The 16,144-nt window shown below is 23.7% G+C and overlaps 3 protein-coding genes across 3 annotated transcripts; 1 reads left to right on the top strand and 2 right to left on the bottom strand. All coding sequences in view use genetic code 6, as the record gives it.

Annotated features, from left to right (window-relative positions):
* Positions 1–685: 685 nt before the first annotated feature.
* Positions 686–7,223, bottom strand: TTHERM_00526960 (hypothetical protein; the record flags this gene model as incomplete). The annotated part of the gene is made up of 16 exons (XM_001028107.2): positions 686–850; positions 917–1,207; positions 1,401–2,057; positions 2,360–2,563; positions 2,630–2,819; positions 3,058–3,300; positions 3,360–3,741; positions 3,867–4,166; positions 4,225–4,371; positions 4,754–5,407; positions 5,743–6,055; positions 6,103–6,294; positions 6,348–6,626; positions 6,741–6,959; positions 7,026–7,141; positions 7,208–7,223. 16 exons carry the CDS (start codon positions 7,221–7,223, stop codon positions 686–688), a joined length of 4,368 nt encoding a protein of 1,455 aa, XP_001028107.2.
* A 398-nt stretch (positions 7,224–7,621) lies between these two features.
* TTHERM_000526959 (hypothetical protein) lies at positions 7,622–8,305 on the top strand (the record flags this gene model as incomplete). The annotated part of the gene is made up of 1 exon (XM_012801093.1): positions 7,622–8,305. One exon carries the CDS (start codon positions 7,622–7,624, stop codon positions 8,303–8,305), a length of 684 nt encoding a protein of 227 aa, XP_012656547.1.
* Positions 8,306–8,749: 444 nt separating this feature from the next.
* Positions 8,750–15,375, bottom strand: TTHERM_00526940 (SNF2 family amine-terminal protein; the record flags this gene model as incomplete). The annotated part of the gene is made up of 6 exons (XM_001028105.2): positions 8,750–9,781; positions 9,838–10,262; positions 10,612–11,585; positions 11,641–12,244; positions 12,454–13,529; positions 13,640–15,375. 6 exons carry the CDS (start codon positions 15,373–15,375, stop codon positions 8,750–8,752), a joined length of 5,847 nt encoding a protein of 1,948 aa, XP_001028105.2.
* Between the last annotated feature and the right edge of the window lie 769 nt (positions 15,376–16,144).

Here is a 16,144-nt window from a genome sequence, read left to right as displayed (position 1 = left end):
ACCTAACAAGCAATCAATCAATTAATACTTAACCCTTATTTATGATATCTCTCTTTTTACTTATCTTTTTAAATCAAAATTAAAAATTTTTCCTTTTCAACATACAATTTTCAGGTTTAAATATCATTCACATTATTTTTCGATTATTTTTGTTTGCATATTAACAACTATCTTTCTTTCTTTGTTTCTTTCTTTATATTTATTAATCCATCTATTTATTTAACTTTTTGATTTCCCAGCAGAAATCTCTTAATAGATTAAGATAAAATTCTACAATTTTTTTCATATTATTTTTAAATATTTTGGCTTAATTTTGTAAACATTATGTGTTAAATATATCATATAAAATAGATGCTAAAAATATTAATTCCATCTATTAATACAATACAGATTACTTTATAATATTATAAATTGAAATCTAAATAATTTCTATACAAAGTTATCAAATTTTAAATAAAATATATTTACAAAAATAAATACAAATATTTATAAATAATGTAATAAATTAAAATTGTTCAAATTAATTATTTCAAATCATATATAGATATAAAGAAAATTAGACAGGAAGGAAGGCAGGCAGGAAGACAGACAAACAGACAGATCGATAAATATCATAGTACTGTTTATTTCCTTAAAATAAATTATAGTCTAAATCGAATAATAACTATTGCGAATTTAATTAGTGTCACTAGGACTAATCGGATTTCACATATTCAACCTAATTCAAGTGAAAATGAATCTAATTGAGCTAGTCTGCTTTATTTTGTATGATTTGGTATAGATTCTTAAAATCGCTCTAGTCTTACTCATCATTGAAATCTACATTCTCTTTCATTAGTAAATTGTTATCCTTTTTAATTAAAAGTAGGTTTAAATCTTCTCAATCAAAATTTATCAATATATTTTTAAAAATTACTTGGTAAGATAAAAACACTTAGCCTATACCCTTGTAGTGTAAAAATGTATTTGGATTTGTAACATCTGGACAAAAATCATGTTCTATGATAAAATCTCTCAACTCATTCAGAATCTATGAGCTTAAAACTTTGATTGGAGTAGAGTAATCAAAGCCTAATTAATATCTAAAAATAGATTCATTTATAAACTGCATATAGTGCATTTGTAAAGAATTAGGTCTAGTCAATTAATTTATGCTCTTGATAAATTCAGAGATAATACTACTAGGAAAGCTTAACCAATAGATATGCTTTAAATTTATTTTTTAAAAAAAAATTTGAATTTTTATGTAATTTATAATAAAGATTTTTTATTAAATTTACAAATTTGATCTAAAAAAATATTGAGTTAATTGTATTTCAACTAAGCTGAAAATTATTGAATGAAAAAAAAAAACAAATCTTTTTATCTTGTTATGAAAATTAATAAATAAAATAATTTACAATTCTAAAAACACCATCAGGGATCCAGTTCTTTTGGAACTAAACTATGAAAAAATCTAAGCAATTTATGTCTTTATTAGAAAATGACTTAGCATATACAGTTTGTTCATAGTATTAATTCTTATCGAATGTGCCATAATTAATCATGTTGTTATTTATTTGTGTAGAAGTGGAAACTCCTAACTAGTCCACAGTATCTATTAAATTTAAATTGTTATTCATCTAATTAACGTTTAGCACGCTGTTGTTTGTTTAATGAGATTGCTAAGTGTTCCAATTTTAAGAATAGCTGTTTAGCATACTAAAATTAAATTTTTCATTAAAAGTCTCTTATGTTACTGCCTTCTAATCAGGATTCTTTTTAATCATCTCTAAGAGATTCTTCCTAAAAGACGTAAGGAAATTTTCAAAATTTTATTTGAGTTTTTCCATGCTATTTTAATTTTATCTGCTTTAATGTGAATCTGTTGGGGATATTTGTAAGCATATTTTCTTAGAGCATTCGTTCATTATGCTTTAAATGCTTGGTTCTTCATTTTTACCAATAAGTAAGTCATAGTTTTTCAATTTATCCTAGATACCTTCAGTTTAAATTAGTTGCTATTTCTTCAAAAGTTTACCACTCTTATCATCAATAATCAAGAATTTGTAAAGTATCTTTTTTATTTTAAAATTAAATTTAGAAGAAGAACATTGTTTGTAAATTCGATTAATGATTTGTTTTGATATTTTTATTATAATTTCTGGCACTTGTAAATAATTATTGTAAATTAGTCAGTAAAAATTATCGTAAAATAAGTAAATAATACAGTAATTAAAATTTATCTAAATTCTTTTATTATTTTAAAAAGTAGACAAATAACTTAGAGATTTTCATAAAAATGTAACAAAAGTAAATGAAATTTATTTTCTTTGTTATTTAATTTCATTTCGTAGATAGAAATAAAGAAAAAAATTACTGAAGGTATTGAGTCTGTGCTATTACTTGGTTCTTGTTTTTTTTTCTTCTTTTGCATCTTTTCGTGGTCTATGAGAGTAATATTTTGACTTGCATCATCAAACTTAATGAATTGATAATAATTTCCTCTGATTAGTTTAATCTCCTTAAGCGCTTACGGTTTATGAGGTATGTTTTCTTTGTTTTCAACTATGATTTAGAAATTCTAAGTTTATTATTTTTACAATTATAAATTTTTTCATTTTTTCAGTAAAATTAAAAAGTCAGTTACGTTTGCCAATCTATAACCAACAATAGCTTCCAAGAAATGATTCGCGTCTTAGTGAAATTTTTATAGTGGCTTACCCTTTTAATATCTGTTAGGAATATAATTTGTGAAAATAGGAGGGAGAAATGGAATAACAATGCTCTTCCAGAATCTCTCTATTTCAAATAAGAGCTGATGCTAAGAATTCTAAACTCTATTTTAATTAAAATTATAAATAATCATATAAGATTACAAATATTATCATTAAAACAAATATAAATATATATATTTAAACTCTAAAATAATTAAATTTAAATCAATTGATAATAGAATTAAACATAAATAATATTGTTTCTATTTTTAAGTTATCAAAAAATTAATTTTACAAGAAATATTCTACAATTTTCTTATCTTTAAATTATTTATTTCATACTTTAAAAATAATAAATTACTTTATCTTTTATTGAGGATTGAGATTAGTAGGTATTTATTGAAATAAACTAAGTTATCCAAATTAAGGCTTCAGATAATGAGAATCATCTATGTTCATTTATACATTTTCGAAATCTCTCTTGGTTTTTTCATCATAATTGTTTTGAAGCCAATGCATTTTACTGGATAGGTAAGCCAATTCTAATCTTGATCTGTTATGAGATTTAATTTATTATTGGTCATCTTTTTCAGGGTAATTATCTCTAAATATTAAAATAATTAATTTATTCATGTTAAAAATATTAATAAGCCATTTTATTACGCTGGTTTTTCGTATTATAAAATTGAGCTAGTATGTGATGGTGAAGAAGCTAGGTTAAGCGGTGCTTCATCTCTAAAAGTATGATTTAAATCTTTTCTAGTATACTCATATGTTGTGAAGATGTTAATTTCATTATCCAAGCCGTTATTGAATAAATCAGTTTAAAAATTACAAGATTATACATATTTAGATTACTAACTTTATATTGGATTTATTTATGGACTAAATGACATACTATTTGACACACTGCTTAATTAATCATCTTTTATTTCATCACCACTATAGTTGTAAAAAGGTGAACTTTAATTAGCTACAATAGCAAAATTATTTGACTAGTTTCTACATATCTTTATTTCATTTAATTTGTTTTCACCTCCTTGAACTATTCATAAATATTTAAAATATAAATAATAATACTCATTTATTAGTCAGATATTTATTCATAAAAATTATGTTTTATTTGAACTATTTGTAAATGATTAACTTATATAAGCTCAAAACTTTTACCTGATTGGAGTTTGAATATTTCTTCATCCTACTTTTTTACTTCTTGTAAAATCAATTGTCTTTATGATTTATTTGAAATAGTTGCATTTTCATCATTCGAATGCTTAGATTCAATCAGCCTTTTCACTAAGTTTTGTACTTTCTGATTTAGATCATTCTAAGGAGGTTCAAGCTTATTTTATTCAATAGCCTTGACTGTCATATAATTAATTTCTTTTAAACGGAAGTCTTCTTTAAAAAATTTAGTCTAAAGAGAAAATATAGGATCGATATACATTGACGAATAAACCAATTCATGGCCTTTATAGATGTTTTTAAATAAAAATTACATTAATTAAATATTCAAAATATTATCTACATTTCATTGCATCATCAGTTAAGTTACTCTTGCAAATCCAATAAGGCTGAGCCGTTTTAATAGAATTTATTTAGCTCTACCTTGACTGGTAGTGTTGGTTTAGCTCATCATTAAAAATATAATGATATTCATGGTTGCACTTCAATTCTGTTAAAAATTTTAATTTATAAATTATTTAAAATAATTTAAATTTGTTTTTATTTTTGAATAAATGAAATTTTTTTCTTATTTTTTTTAAAGAAATTTAAATTTTAAATCTCGATACAAATTTTATTTTTTAAAACCTAAATAAAATTTTAATATTTTCCATTTGGAATAAGTTTATATTTAAAATTAGTTAGCTTTAAAATACTTAATTCAAAAAAAAAAGATAGAGAAGTAAGTTTTATGATAAAATAAATTTCAAAAATTAATTTTGTTTCTTTTGATCTTGATTAAAACTTTTTGTAATGTGAATCAATCAATCAATCGATCAATAAATTTATTAAGTAAAGTCTATGATTATAAATAATAAACTATTGATAATTACTTAAGTTTGGAAACATTTGCTCTATTTTCTAGTTATCTAACTTAATAAGATTATTTAAGGTATCACTAAATTAAATAAATCCATAGTAACTCCTAAAAGACTCTGGTAATTTAGGCATTAGCTCGCTATGAAATTGTTTATCTTGAATCATAGAATTTTCAATACAATTATATAGCAAATTTTCCATATACTCTTGCTTTCTGATTATATCTTAAGATTCCTGTATTGTTTTATTTTATGGACTTACTGGAAAAATGATCTGAGTAGTAATTTGAGAGGCATAGGTTTCTCTTAGAGATACTTAGGTGCAACGAATATCATGAAGTAGAAGAAGATTCTTAAGCATTTTATATAAGCCTTAGTCTGAGTAGTATCTAGTATCACCGCAAGTGATATTAATAATATTATGACCAGTTTCTGTCAAGGATCTTGAAATATAGTGCTTTGTAAATTATAAAGAAACCACACTTAAAGCTTCTAAGAAGTTAGACTTGTAACTATATGAAAGCTCACATTCAATTGGATAGCACTCAATTTTCCTCTAATGTCTACAAGAAATTTGCCTTCTAGTAGAGTGAGTACTCTCTCTTTTTACTTACTTTGAGCTAGATTCTTAATGAACAGTGACAGTATTTATTTTTAGAGATTTTATTTCTAATTTTTTATTTAAATATTTTAATTATTTTTATTTCTGTTTCATAAAAAAATAATTCTTAAATGCTTGATTTATCATCTCGAAAATATATTTTATTTATTTTTAATTGAATTTTATAATAATAATAATACATTTAAGATTTCATCCTTCATTATTAGTTTATATTTTTAATATTAGCTTTTTTATTATTTACCATAGCAATAAATTATACTTTGTTTTTTATTTTTTAACAATAAAAGAAATATTTTTTTTAAATAGAAAATATTTGTTTGTACATTTATTTTTAAATATTTTAGTTAATTTTCTGAGATTACTTTTTAATAAATTTAATTACCATTATTCGGGTTTAATAGATTAGGAGATGAATTGCTTTGGTGAATATCAGAGTTCGAAAGATATTAATTATAGCTTTAGATTATTTTTGTTGTGATAGGGTTAACGTTTTTTTTCCAGTTAATTACACATAAAAATTCATTGAAAGCATGCCATATTTGATTTAAATTTTTTTCTATATTCTTTTAACCTAACTTGAGGACAGTTTTTCTATAAACGTCCTAAAATACCTATCTTTCATTGTTAATTTAGAAGCAACTTTAAGAATCCTGAAAACCCTATATGACTCCAGAGTCCTTCGCTTTTAGATCTATCTTTAATTAAATAAGCTATTTAATTGAAGGTCTTCAAATGAATTTACTAGTTCTTTATAAGCTTACTCCAAGCTATTAAATTAAGGATAGAAGAGTCTACCATATAAAATGATATCTAAATTATGGTTTGTGTTAAAGTATAAACATCTTGAAAAGAAAACCCTTAAAAATTTATAAACCTTTTCCCAGTATATTTCACCATAACCATCAAACTCAAATATTTCTTTATTGATTTCAATCTATTTAATTAAAATACTTTAATATTTTAAAATAATATTGTAGTATCATATACGAGAACTGAATATCTAGAGCTTTGACTTCTGTATATCTTTTTTGTTTATGAAGTAATAAAGCCTGAATAAACAATCTTATCATTCTTCATCATATTCATGGTTAAAAGACGCATGCCATTATAATTTATAATTTTGTTTGTATAAACTACCATATTATCTAAATACTAATCGATATTCCTTAAATCTCTCCTCGATATAAATTAATCCTTAAAAGATACTTCAACAAAGCTAAGAGCATAAGATTCTATTTCTTATTAGCTAATTTATTTTATAGTATCCTATATAATAATTAAAAAAATATGTTCTATTTCATATAAAATTAACCATTAAAATAAAATGAAATCTTCTAAAACAAACCAACACATTAGCGAAAAAAAATAAAAACACTTTACTTCAAATTTATGATTTTATAATTGAATTTAAAATAAATTTGTTAATCTTCTTTATATTGATATTTCGAAACCTGTATTCTATGGCTTAAAGCTTTTTTAACTAACTTCCAATATAAATTTCTTTTCTTTATCTGTTCCTATTTGCAAATAAACTTTCTTTTTATTTTTGATCTATTCTTTCAGCTACGAATAGTTCTCTTCTGAAATAAGAATGTCCTCCTATCATTTAATACCAATTTGAATTCTTTTTTTATTTTTGTTTTTTTAAAAATTATTTGAAAATACTTCTTCTTCTTGAGGATGAGTATTGATGAAGAGTTTCTTCTCAAATTGATTTTTCTCATCCTCTTTAGGTTTATTTTCTGGCTTTTTAAAAATGTTACCAAATCTGTTTTTTAAGACTATTATTTTTATGTTTGTAATATTATTAAAACTTGATACTAAATAAATCTAAGAAATATTTTTACACTACTATCTGTTCATGAATTTGATCAGCAAAAAATATAATTGTTTTTGACTTTTTAATTAAAATGTATTCTTTTTTTTGACTATATAAATTATAAAAATGGCTAATACCTATATATATTTTATCAAAAACGAATGATTGATAGATAGATATATTGATTGATCAATTATTTTATATTACTTTATTAATCAGACAGAATCAATTATGCCTAATTAATTCAATTAAGTAAATATCTTGTGAATTTATTATTCTAATTTTCAACCAGATTAAAAGCTGGGGAAATTTGTAATTTTTAATAATTATTTATTTCAAATTTTTTTCAAAAAAGGAAAAAATAAAAAGAAACAAATAAAGAAAGAGGAGCGGAGCGCCCTTCTAAAAATATATGAGTATATTTATAAAAATATGAGTTAGAATGAAAATTTTTAATACTACAATCCAGCAATATTCCCTACACAACATCTAGTTTTTAAATAAAATATTGCAAATGACCATATCCAAATCACTCTAACTTATATTCTTTATAATTAATATTCATCTGCTCTAGAAATATCAAAATCATTCATAATAAAAAAAATAATTAATACAATAATAGTGCTCTTCTCTCTTGTAATATATAAATAGTATTTTTTAAAAACAGGCAAATGATAAAGAAATAGAATGCGAACACTTTTAAGGTCTTGAGATTATGAACAGTAGATCCTAAAAAATAAATATAAATAAACATTAAAAAATATAAATAAAAACTTAAATAAAAAAATTAAATAAATAAAATTAAATAAATAAATAAATAAAAATAATAAATAAGATAAAATAAATAAATAAATATAATAATAAAAATAAAGTTCATAAATAAAAAAATAAATAATAAGTGCAAAATAAAATTAAATAACAATAATAAATTAAATATTAAATTCAAGAATGCATTTTTTTTACACTATTCATGAAAATAAACAAACATACATGTTTAACTGTTTCTTATGATTAATTCTTATAGCTAAATATTTTGAAAAATTTTAATTTTAACTTTTTTCTAAGAATATATTTTTATTTAAAAATATCGGATATTTTACTCCAGTGTGGATCAACACATTTATGAAAAAATCTTTCATTTGTGTGTAAATTAATCTTTATAACTATTATAATTTCTAATAGAACAAGTTATTTTGAGCAATATTTTATCTATTTTAATTCTTAAAGAACATTATTAGTTTAATTTGATATAATATTTGGTTGAAAGTAGATTTAACAAGATAAAAAAATAAATAAATAAGTAATTAATTAATTAATATTTATATATCATCTTTGTTATAATAAGTACAAAAATAAATTGAAAGTTGGTTACAAAATATTTAAGAATAATTTAATGTATAATATATTAGCTTGGTTAAGTCTAAATATGAGATATATGTATATATATGCATGTAAGGCAGGTAAGTTATTATAAAGCAAAAAATGGTGTTTAAAATTATGGAAAGGAATTTATTTATTTTATTAATTTGTTTTATATTAACAATTAAACTAATTTGTATGAAGTAATTAATCAATATTCTTTATTTATATCATCTGTAACCCAAATTTCATAATCAGCTATAATTTTTTTATAAGGATTATATTTAGTTTGTGCTATTGCCATTTCGTCAACAGTTTCTTTTCTTTCGTTATAACCATTTTCCGTGACCATGTTATCAAAAAGAGTAATTAAATTAGAGTCTTTTAGGTTGCGAATAGAGCTATTATCTAAGTTAATAATTGCATTAGCAATGTTTATTTTGAATCTTTAAATTCCCATAATTCTTTCTTCTAGTGTATCTTTTGTTATCATTCTATATACATTTAAAGTGTTTTTTTACCCTATTCTGTGTGCTCTGTCAATAGCTTGTAAGTCATTCATAGGGTTGTAGTTATGATCAAACATAATTACCACATTTGCAGAAGTGAGATTGAGACCTAAACCACCAACACTCGTTGTTAAAAGCATTATTTTGCATTCTGAATCTTCATTAAATTTATTTATGATAGCATAACGCTTACTAACCTAAACATTACCATCTAACTTTAAGTACTTAATATGGGAGAATTCAGTATTAAGCAGCTGATCACAAATTAATTGTAATGTCTCCTTAAAGCGACTAAAAATAAGCACTTTATTTTTATTTGTAGTTAATACTTTTTATTCTTCAGCTTCTATACTCTCTTTTTCTTCAAAGCCTAAATCAACCAAAAGTTGCTTCAAAGCAACGAATTTTCCACTTGCTGAGTATTAACTCAGTTCCTTTTACATTTCTAAGCCTCCAGCATTTCCTTTTAGTCTTTCTTACTTCTTGTATTGACAAGGATGATTTACAATTTAAATCATATGTGATAACATTCTAAGTACAGATTCTTGTATTTTACTACCCTGATCAGCATCTTCAAAGCCTTTAGTCTTGCTCCATTAGTCTATTTATTGCTCGAGATCCTGTTCACACTTGGTTATCTAACTCTTTTCAAGTTCTTCATAGAATTATTACTATTTAGGAGCCATGTAGCAATAGTAATCTTATATAATTTTAGGGGGTAATTCCTTAAGCACCTAATTTATATTAAATTTAAAACTTAAAAATAATTATAAACTTCATTTAAATTTACTAATTTTTTGTCTCTACGCAAAATAAAAGGCATAACCTTCTTGTGGAGGTCTTGCAATACTTTATTTTATTCTTCTGTGAAGAGTACTTGCTCATCAGAGAAATTTAGTACATTAGTGTGAAACAACTTTGAAAATTTTTCTCTAAAGTTCTTGGAGCTTCCTAAATATCCTGGCATTAAAAAGTCAAATATGCTCCATAGTTCTTGAAGATTATTCTAAATAGGAGTACCAGAAAGAAGGAATTTATGCTCCGACTAAATCGATCTTACAGCTTATGAGATTTTAGTATTTTAATTTTTAATTAAATGTCCTTCATCAAGAATACAAAACTAGTAAACAATAGAGTTCAAAGTCTCTATATGCTTATAAACCGTATTGTATGAAGAAATTATAATCTTATATTTATCTTTATTTTTCATAAATTCTATTTTTATTAAAATAAATTTAATTTTAAAAAAACAGAGAAGTAAATAAATAAATAGATTAGTTAAAATATTTAAATAGTTAAAGTTAACTTTTTAAAGATAATTTATTAATTTAAAGAATTTTTAAAGATAATTTATTAATTTAAAGAATTTTTAAATTATCTCTTTAACTAAAATGCATAATTAATGTGGGTAATAAAAAATTTGAAAGAAATTCTTAATTTCTACCAGAATACTTTTAATATTGAATATTTTATCTTTTAATTAAAAAAACTGTTTTTATCATTCAGAATTTTTAGTAAGATTTTATAATATAAAAAAGATTAAATTTTGTTTTAAAATAATTACCATCTATCTAGTTCTTACTATTGATGACTATTGGGTTCATGACTTATGGGTGCAAGAACTTTTGTATTTCATAATACCAGTGGTCAACAATACTTGAAGGAGCAACGATCAAGGAGATTTTAGGAGGTTTACCTTCGTTTAAGTCTTTTTATATTTCATTTTAAAGAACACAAAGGACTTGTAGAGTTTTTCCAAGACCCATATCATCGCATAGAGCACCGTTAAGGTTATATCTTGTTAAGAAGCCAAGCCATTTAATACCTTCCATTTAGTACTCTCTAAGCTAGGTTTTAGGCTAATAAAGGAGGTTGTATTGGAAATGAGAATTATTTTAAAAATCAAGAATAAACTAATTTCCTTTCAATATTTTTTTCTATAAAAATGGGTCGAGCATTTACGAGGCAACTTTATTCATATTTTACAAGAAAACACTTGTAATAATTTTGCCTAAGTTTTAAAATGCTAAATCTTTTATCACAGTGTTAGGAGAAGTTAAGCATTTAACTACTTATAAAACATATATACCACTATAATCAATAATATCTTTTGAATTATAATCGAGAATGTCAGTAAGTAGTTCAAATGCTATTTAATTTTATATTTTAAGCATAATAAAAAATCTTTTAAACATATCGTTTCTAATCGTTGTGACTTGTTGCTAATTTTGTTAAGCATTTCTGAAATCAAATCTAAAAGATCTTATCAACAAATTCTTAAATATTTTTCTAGAAACTTTATAAATTTTAGATCTTTTCTGTTCTGTTAAAACAGCAAAAGTTTTATCTGTTAATTCAATCATCTATGAGTTTAAGAAACAGATCAAATTAGACATGCTTTTTACTATATTACAAACCATATCAAAAAGCTTTAAATTCATTAAGCAATCCATCAGTTTGTAGATATTTCTAATATCAATTTCAAGTTAATCCCATAGAACTTAAGTAGTTGTATTTATATTCTTATTCTTTATCAACCTAATCAATGAAAACAAAAATAATTTTTAAAGGATAAATAGTTTAAAAAAATTACCATTTAGCATCTACCTGAATGTGATCGAACTTACTTATTTAGCTGAAAAGTATATCATTTAAAAATTAAAAATTACTGATCCCATTTTATTTCTCTACATATTTTGTAATTAAGTTATTAATTGCTGAACACTTACTGGCATATTTAACAAACTCTTTTTCGTACTTCTCAGGATCAGTTATACCATAGTGAGAAAATTTTTTACGAGAAGTTAACTTAGATATAGAATTTCTTAACAGTTTTTCTATTGTTTCGAACTTCTCTATTTTAAAAATTAAAGTAAAAAATGAAGAACTAACTAAATCGCTGATAATTTAAAACTTTTCAATCTAAACATATCTTGGAAGAGGTCTGCAAATAAGATTCATAGAAGATATCGGCAAGCCTTAGCAAACAAGGTATTGTATATATAAATAAATTGAAGCCATTTTTATCACAATAACGTAGTCTTCACTTCTCTCATTTAAATAATCAATATTTCTTATAATAGATTCCATATTTTAAATAAGCTTTTAACCCATTTCAGTCTAAACATTTAAATTGTCTATAAGTTACCTGCATTTTACAACAAGACTATCATATTATTATCTCTTTTCTCTCAAATCTATAATATTATAAAAATTTATTTTCTTAAACACAAAATCTAAATTTTCTTCTTTAAAATTAATTTATTTTTTTTGGTAAATTTTATTTAAAACAACTGAATTATTTCATTTATTTATTTAGTCGATTTTTTTAAAAAAAGCTAATATTTGGGAAAATTTAAAAAAAAATAATTTCAGATAATAGGTAAAACTCAATTTTTAAAATTACCTTTAAATGCTTAGTGATCTAGAATGTTTGTTATTTGTTATGAATTCCTAATTTTAGGAGCAGAGCTAGTAAGCTAGTCGATTGAAGATAAATATTAAAGTATAATTTGATCTTATGACTAAACTTGATCTACCCATAAGTCAAAATTTTTTTAATCCATAAACTATTCTAATTCTTGCTAAACGAAAAATTTTAATATAATTTTAGGGTCAGCATTATTTGATTCAATGAAATAAGCCATTAAGGATAATACAAAAATTATTTAAACATGATAATTAGGTTATTCCTCAACCTTTGTTTATACTTTGAGTGCTGCACATTATTTTTGTAAAAATTCTAAATTATTGACTGCTACTTTACACAAAGCAGTAATTGCTCTTTGCATACGCATAGTGTTATTATCAAAATATCCTAGATTTGAAAGTGATTTTATATAAAAATTATAATGAGGACGAAGCCCTTTTTATTTTAAAAATTCACAAAAAGATTCTATAATTTTATCACAGGATTAATTTGAAATAGCGACATTAATCAAAATAGTATGCCCTGCATTAATTTAGTCAGGTGTTAAATGCTTTTGTACAACTTTACAGAGATCAATTAATGCAAAAAAGTTAGATTCACTTTTTTCTATTACTAAACCTCTAACAACTAAATCATACAGCAACTGAATTTCTTCGTTGTTATCGATTCTCAAGTCTTAATATGTGAGTAAGCCCTCGTGCAATAAATTGTATGTTTCACGGCGAACTTCTTCTTCCCAATGAAAGAAGTATTTAAATAATTTTTTAATGTGAGGTGGAGAGAAATCTTTCTCTGTCATAAATCCCAATCTTTGACATTCTTAAAGAAGCGACATAATAGTCTTTATATTATAACTGATATCATCAAATATATCAACATAATTCCATAACTTTTCAATAATCAAAGAAATGAACTCCCCTTCATAAATTATCCAATCTCCCTCATGAACATAAATTAGAAAATTCTCAGAAAAGTGCATAATAATATCTTCATCTTAATTCTAATTGAGTATTCCTTCATAGCTTGACCTGAATAAATTAAAAATCTCCCTTCTATTAATAAAATACCAAATTTATTTAAAACAAATAAATTCAATTAAATCTTAAAAGATTCAAAAATAATTTATTTAAAAAAAAAATCAATAACTTATTAATAAAAATACCTTAGATCCTTTCGCTCATTGAGAAGTTGTGTGATTAAGACTAGAGAGGTCTGAGTAATAATGCGCTATCCTACTTAGTAAATAGATTTCTGTAAGAAATGCTAAATCTTTATGAGGATTTCATATCTAAATCTATCACTTATGTAGTTGCTATTTTTAAGAATCAAAGTTATCATGTCGCATGCAACTTTTCTGATCATAATATCACTTATCTTACCACTATAGTCTGTTAATTAATCTAATATTAAAATTATCATGTTTCTGCTTAAGTAGTTTTCTATTTTATCTTAAACATTCTATTCTGCACCTAGGAATTTTTTTAATTCAATCTAAAGTGTATTTAATATACTATGGAACAATTGATGCTAACTATTTTCTTCTAAGAGCCTTGGATCGATATCCTTTGTATAAATTTTATGTTCGAATTCAAGAAATTCTATGTTTTCTTTTAAGAAGCCTTTTAAGACCATTGCAGAATAATGACGTATTTCCCACGTTCTGCTCAGTAAATTTTTTAAACACTGTCTGAAGATGTTGTTAAATGGAACAAAAAGATTTAAACCGATACATTCTTTCATACTGATGTCATCTCCGTTTTCTTCCTACATTTATCCTTCGTTATCATTTAAATCATTCTAGCCACTCATTTATCTACTTGTACCCCCATTCGAATCTGTTTTTATTTTCTTTTTTACACTTTCTCCATATGAACTTTCTGCATTTGAGGTTCCTTACTCGTTATTAGAAGCTCCCTTTCTTTTGCCTTTCTTCTTATTGCCATTCGTAGATGATACTTAAGTAGACTGTGTGTCATCATCTAAAATTTATGATAAATTTTCCTAATCAAGCATGCTTAATTCTTTATGCTTGTCAGAAAAATTAACATTAAAGTGAGAGTTCCAAATACCTTGTAAATTAGTTGGATTTAGATCTGCAGATAAACCCATTTTAGATAAAATTTCTTCTTCTAACTCTCTAGATTCGCGCTATGACTATAACTAAACATCATAAAAACCTAATTCACGAGCTACAAGAGGATCTTCATGCTTAATCATATGATCATAATCAATATCGTTTACGGCAACATTCCATTTATTTTTTACTTCCTCAATTGTTTTCAAAAGATGAATGCCATTTTTTATTTGAGGAATTTCATTTTCAGCTTTTTATTCATTCTAGTTTGAGCTGCTTCCATTAGAATTTCCATTCTTCTTCCCTTTTTTGCTAGACTTTTCTGTTTTAGAATTTTTCTTTGTATTTTTCTTCTTGCTTGGTTTTTCTGTTTCTTCAACTTCCATTTAATTATTGGCTTTTTCTGAATCATTTTAAACAACCTATTATTCCAATTATGATAGCTGCTATTACTGCACTTTTTATTGCTATCTTAATAAATCCTTTTGCTCTTATTCAGGAGTGACTTTCTCCATGTGAAATAGACTTAATATATCTATATCTTCATCATTTGCTAGATCTGTATTGATAAACTTTTGAAGTCTTTGTGTGTAGTAACGATATGTTTTTTCGATGATACCTGCAGCTACTTACCTATGTTTTAATTACAAGTAGGAATCTTTAGTGGTAGAAAAGAGTAACCTCATAGCTTTCTTAAGCAAGTAGTAAATCGAAGAGGGTGAGTCCTTATATATTTCTACAATTTATCTCACACACAATTCGAACAAGCTCTCATTATTTTTATCTTAAAAAATATTAAAGATTTTATCAAGTTTAGCTTCCATATATAAAGCAATTAATTGAAATAAAAGAAAAGTTTTATTGAAATCAGCTATTAAGGTTCACTAAAACCTATTAAGTTAAGCTATGCTATGCTTGTATTTATATAGTATTCTCTTTTAAGTTTTATAAATAATCCTATTGGTTTATTTTTGAGAGAGATGTATTCTAATGGAGTTAGAATTTTGCCTAAGTAGTAGAGCTTTAATATATATATTTATGTATATATTTGACTTTCTTTCTCTTAAATGAATTAATAATTATAAAAATAAGTGTTTTCTAATATTTTTGTATTTTATTTATAAAGATAGAAACTACTTTCAAAATCTAATTAGATTTAAAATCCGTACCCTTTTTCTTGTCATTTTTCTCCCTTTCAATCTAATACTCTGTATACATACAATATTTTTTTTAAAGACAATATCATGCACATTCTTGTTTTATGTGTTCATATTTGAGTAATCTATTCATTTATTTATCTTTATATTTTTAAATATTTTAACATTTATAAACTAATTCTCTTTCAAAGTTGACCTGCATAAATTACTGAAAAACTGTTTATTTTTTATATATAATTTCTAATGTAAATAGATTAATTTTAAAACATTATTTATCTATATTAGAAAAATAAACTGTCTAGCAACTTTAAAACTATTTTTGCATATATTTTTACATTTATCCAAAAGCAGGTAATAAAAAAAGAGAGAATTAATTGAAATTGGATTACTTAAATAAAAATTGTTTCCAACAACTATGAATGAAATATTTTAAAAA

The sequence above is a fragment of the Tetrahymena thermophila genome, assembly GCF_000189635.1.
Source record: "Tetrahymena thermophila SB210 genomic scaffold scf_8253811, whole genome shotgun sequence".
In the NCBI taxonomy this organism is placed as follows: Eukaryota; Ciliophora; class Oligohymenophorea; order Hymenostomatida; family Tetrahymenidae; genus Tetrahymena; species Tetrahymena thermophila.
Note: the sequence above shows the minus strand (reverse complement) of the source record. Positions and strands in the feature narration are given on the sequence as shown.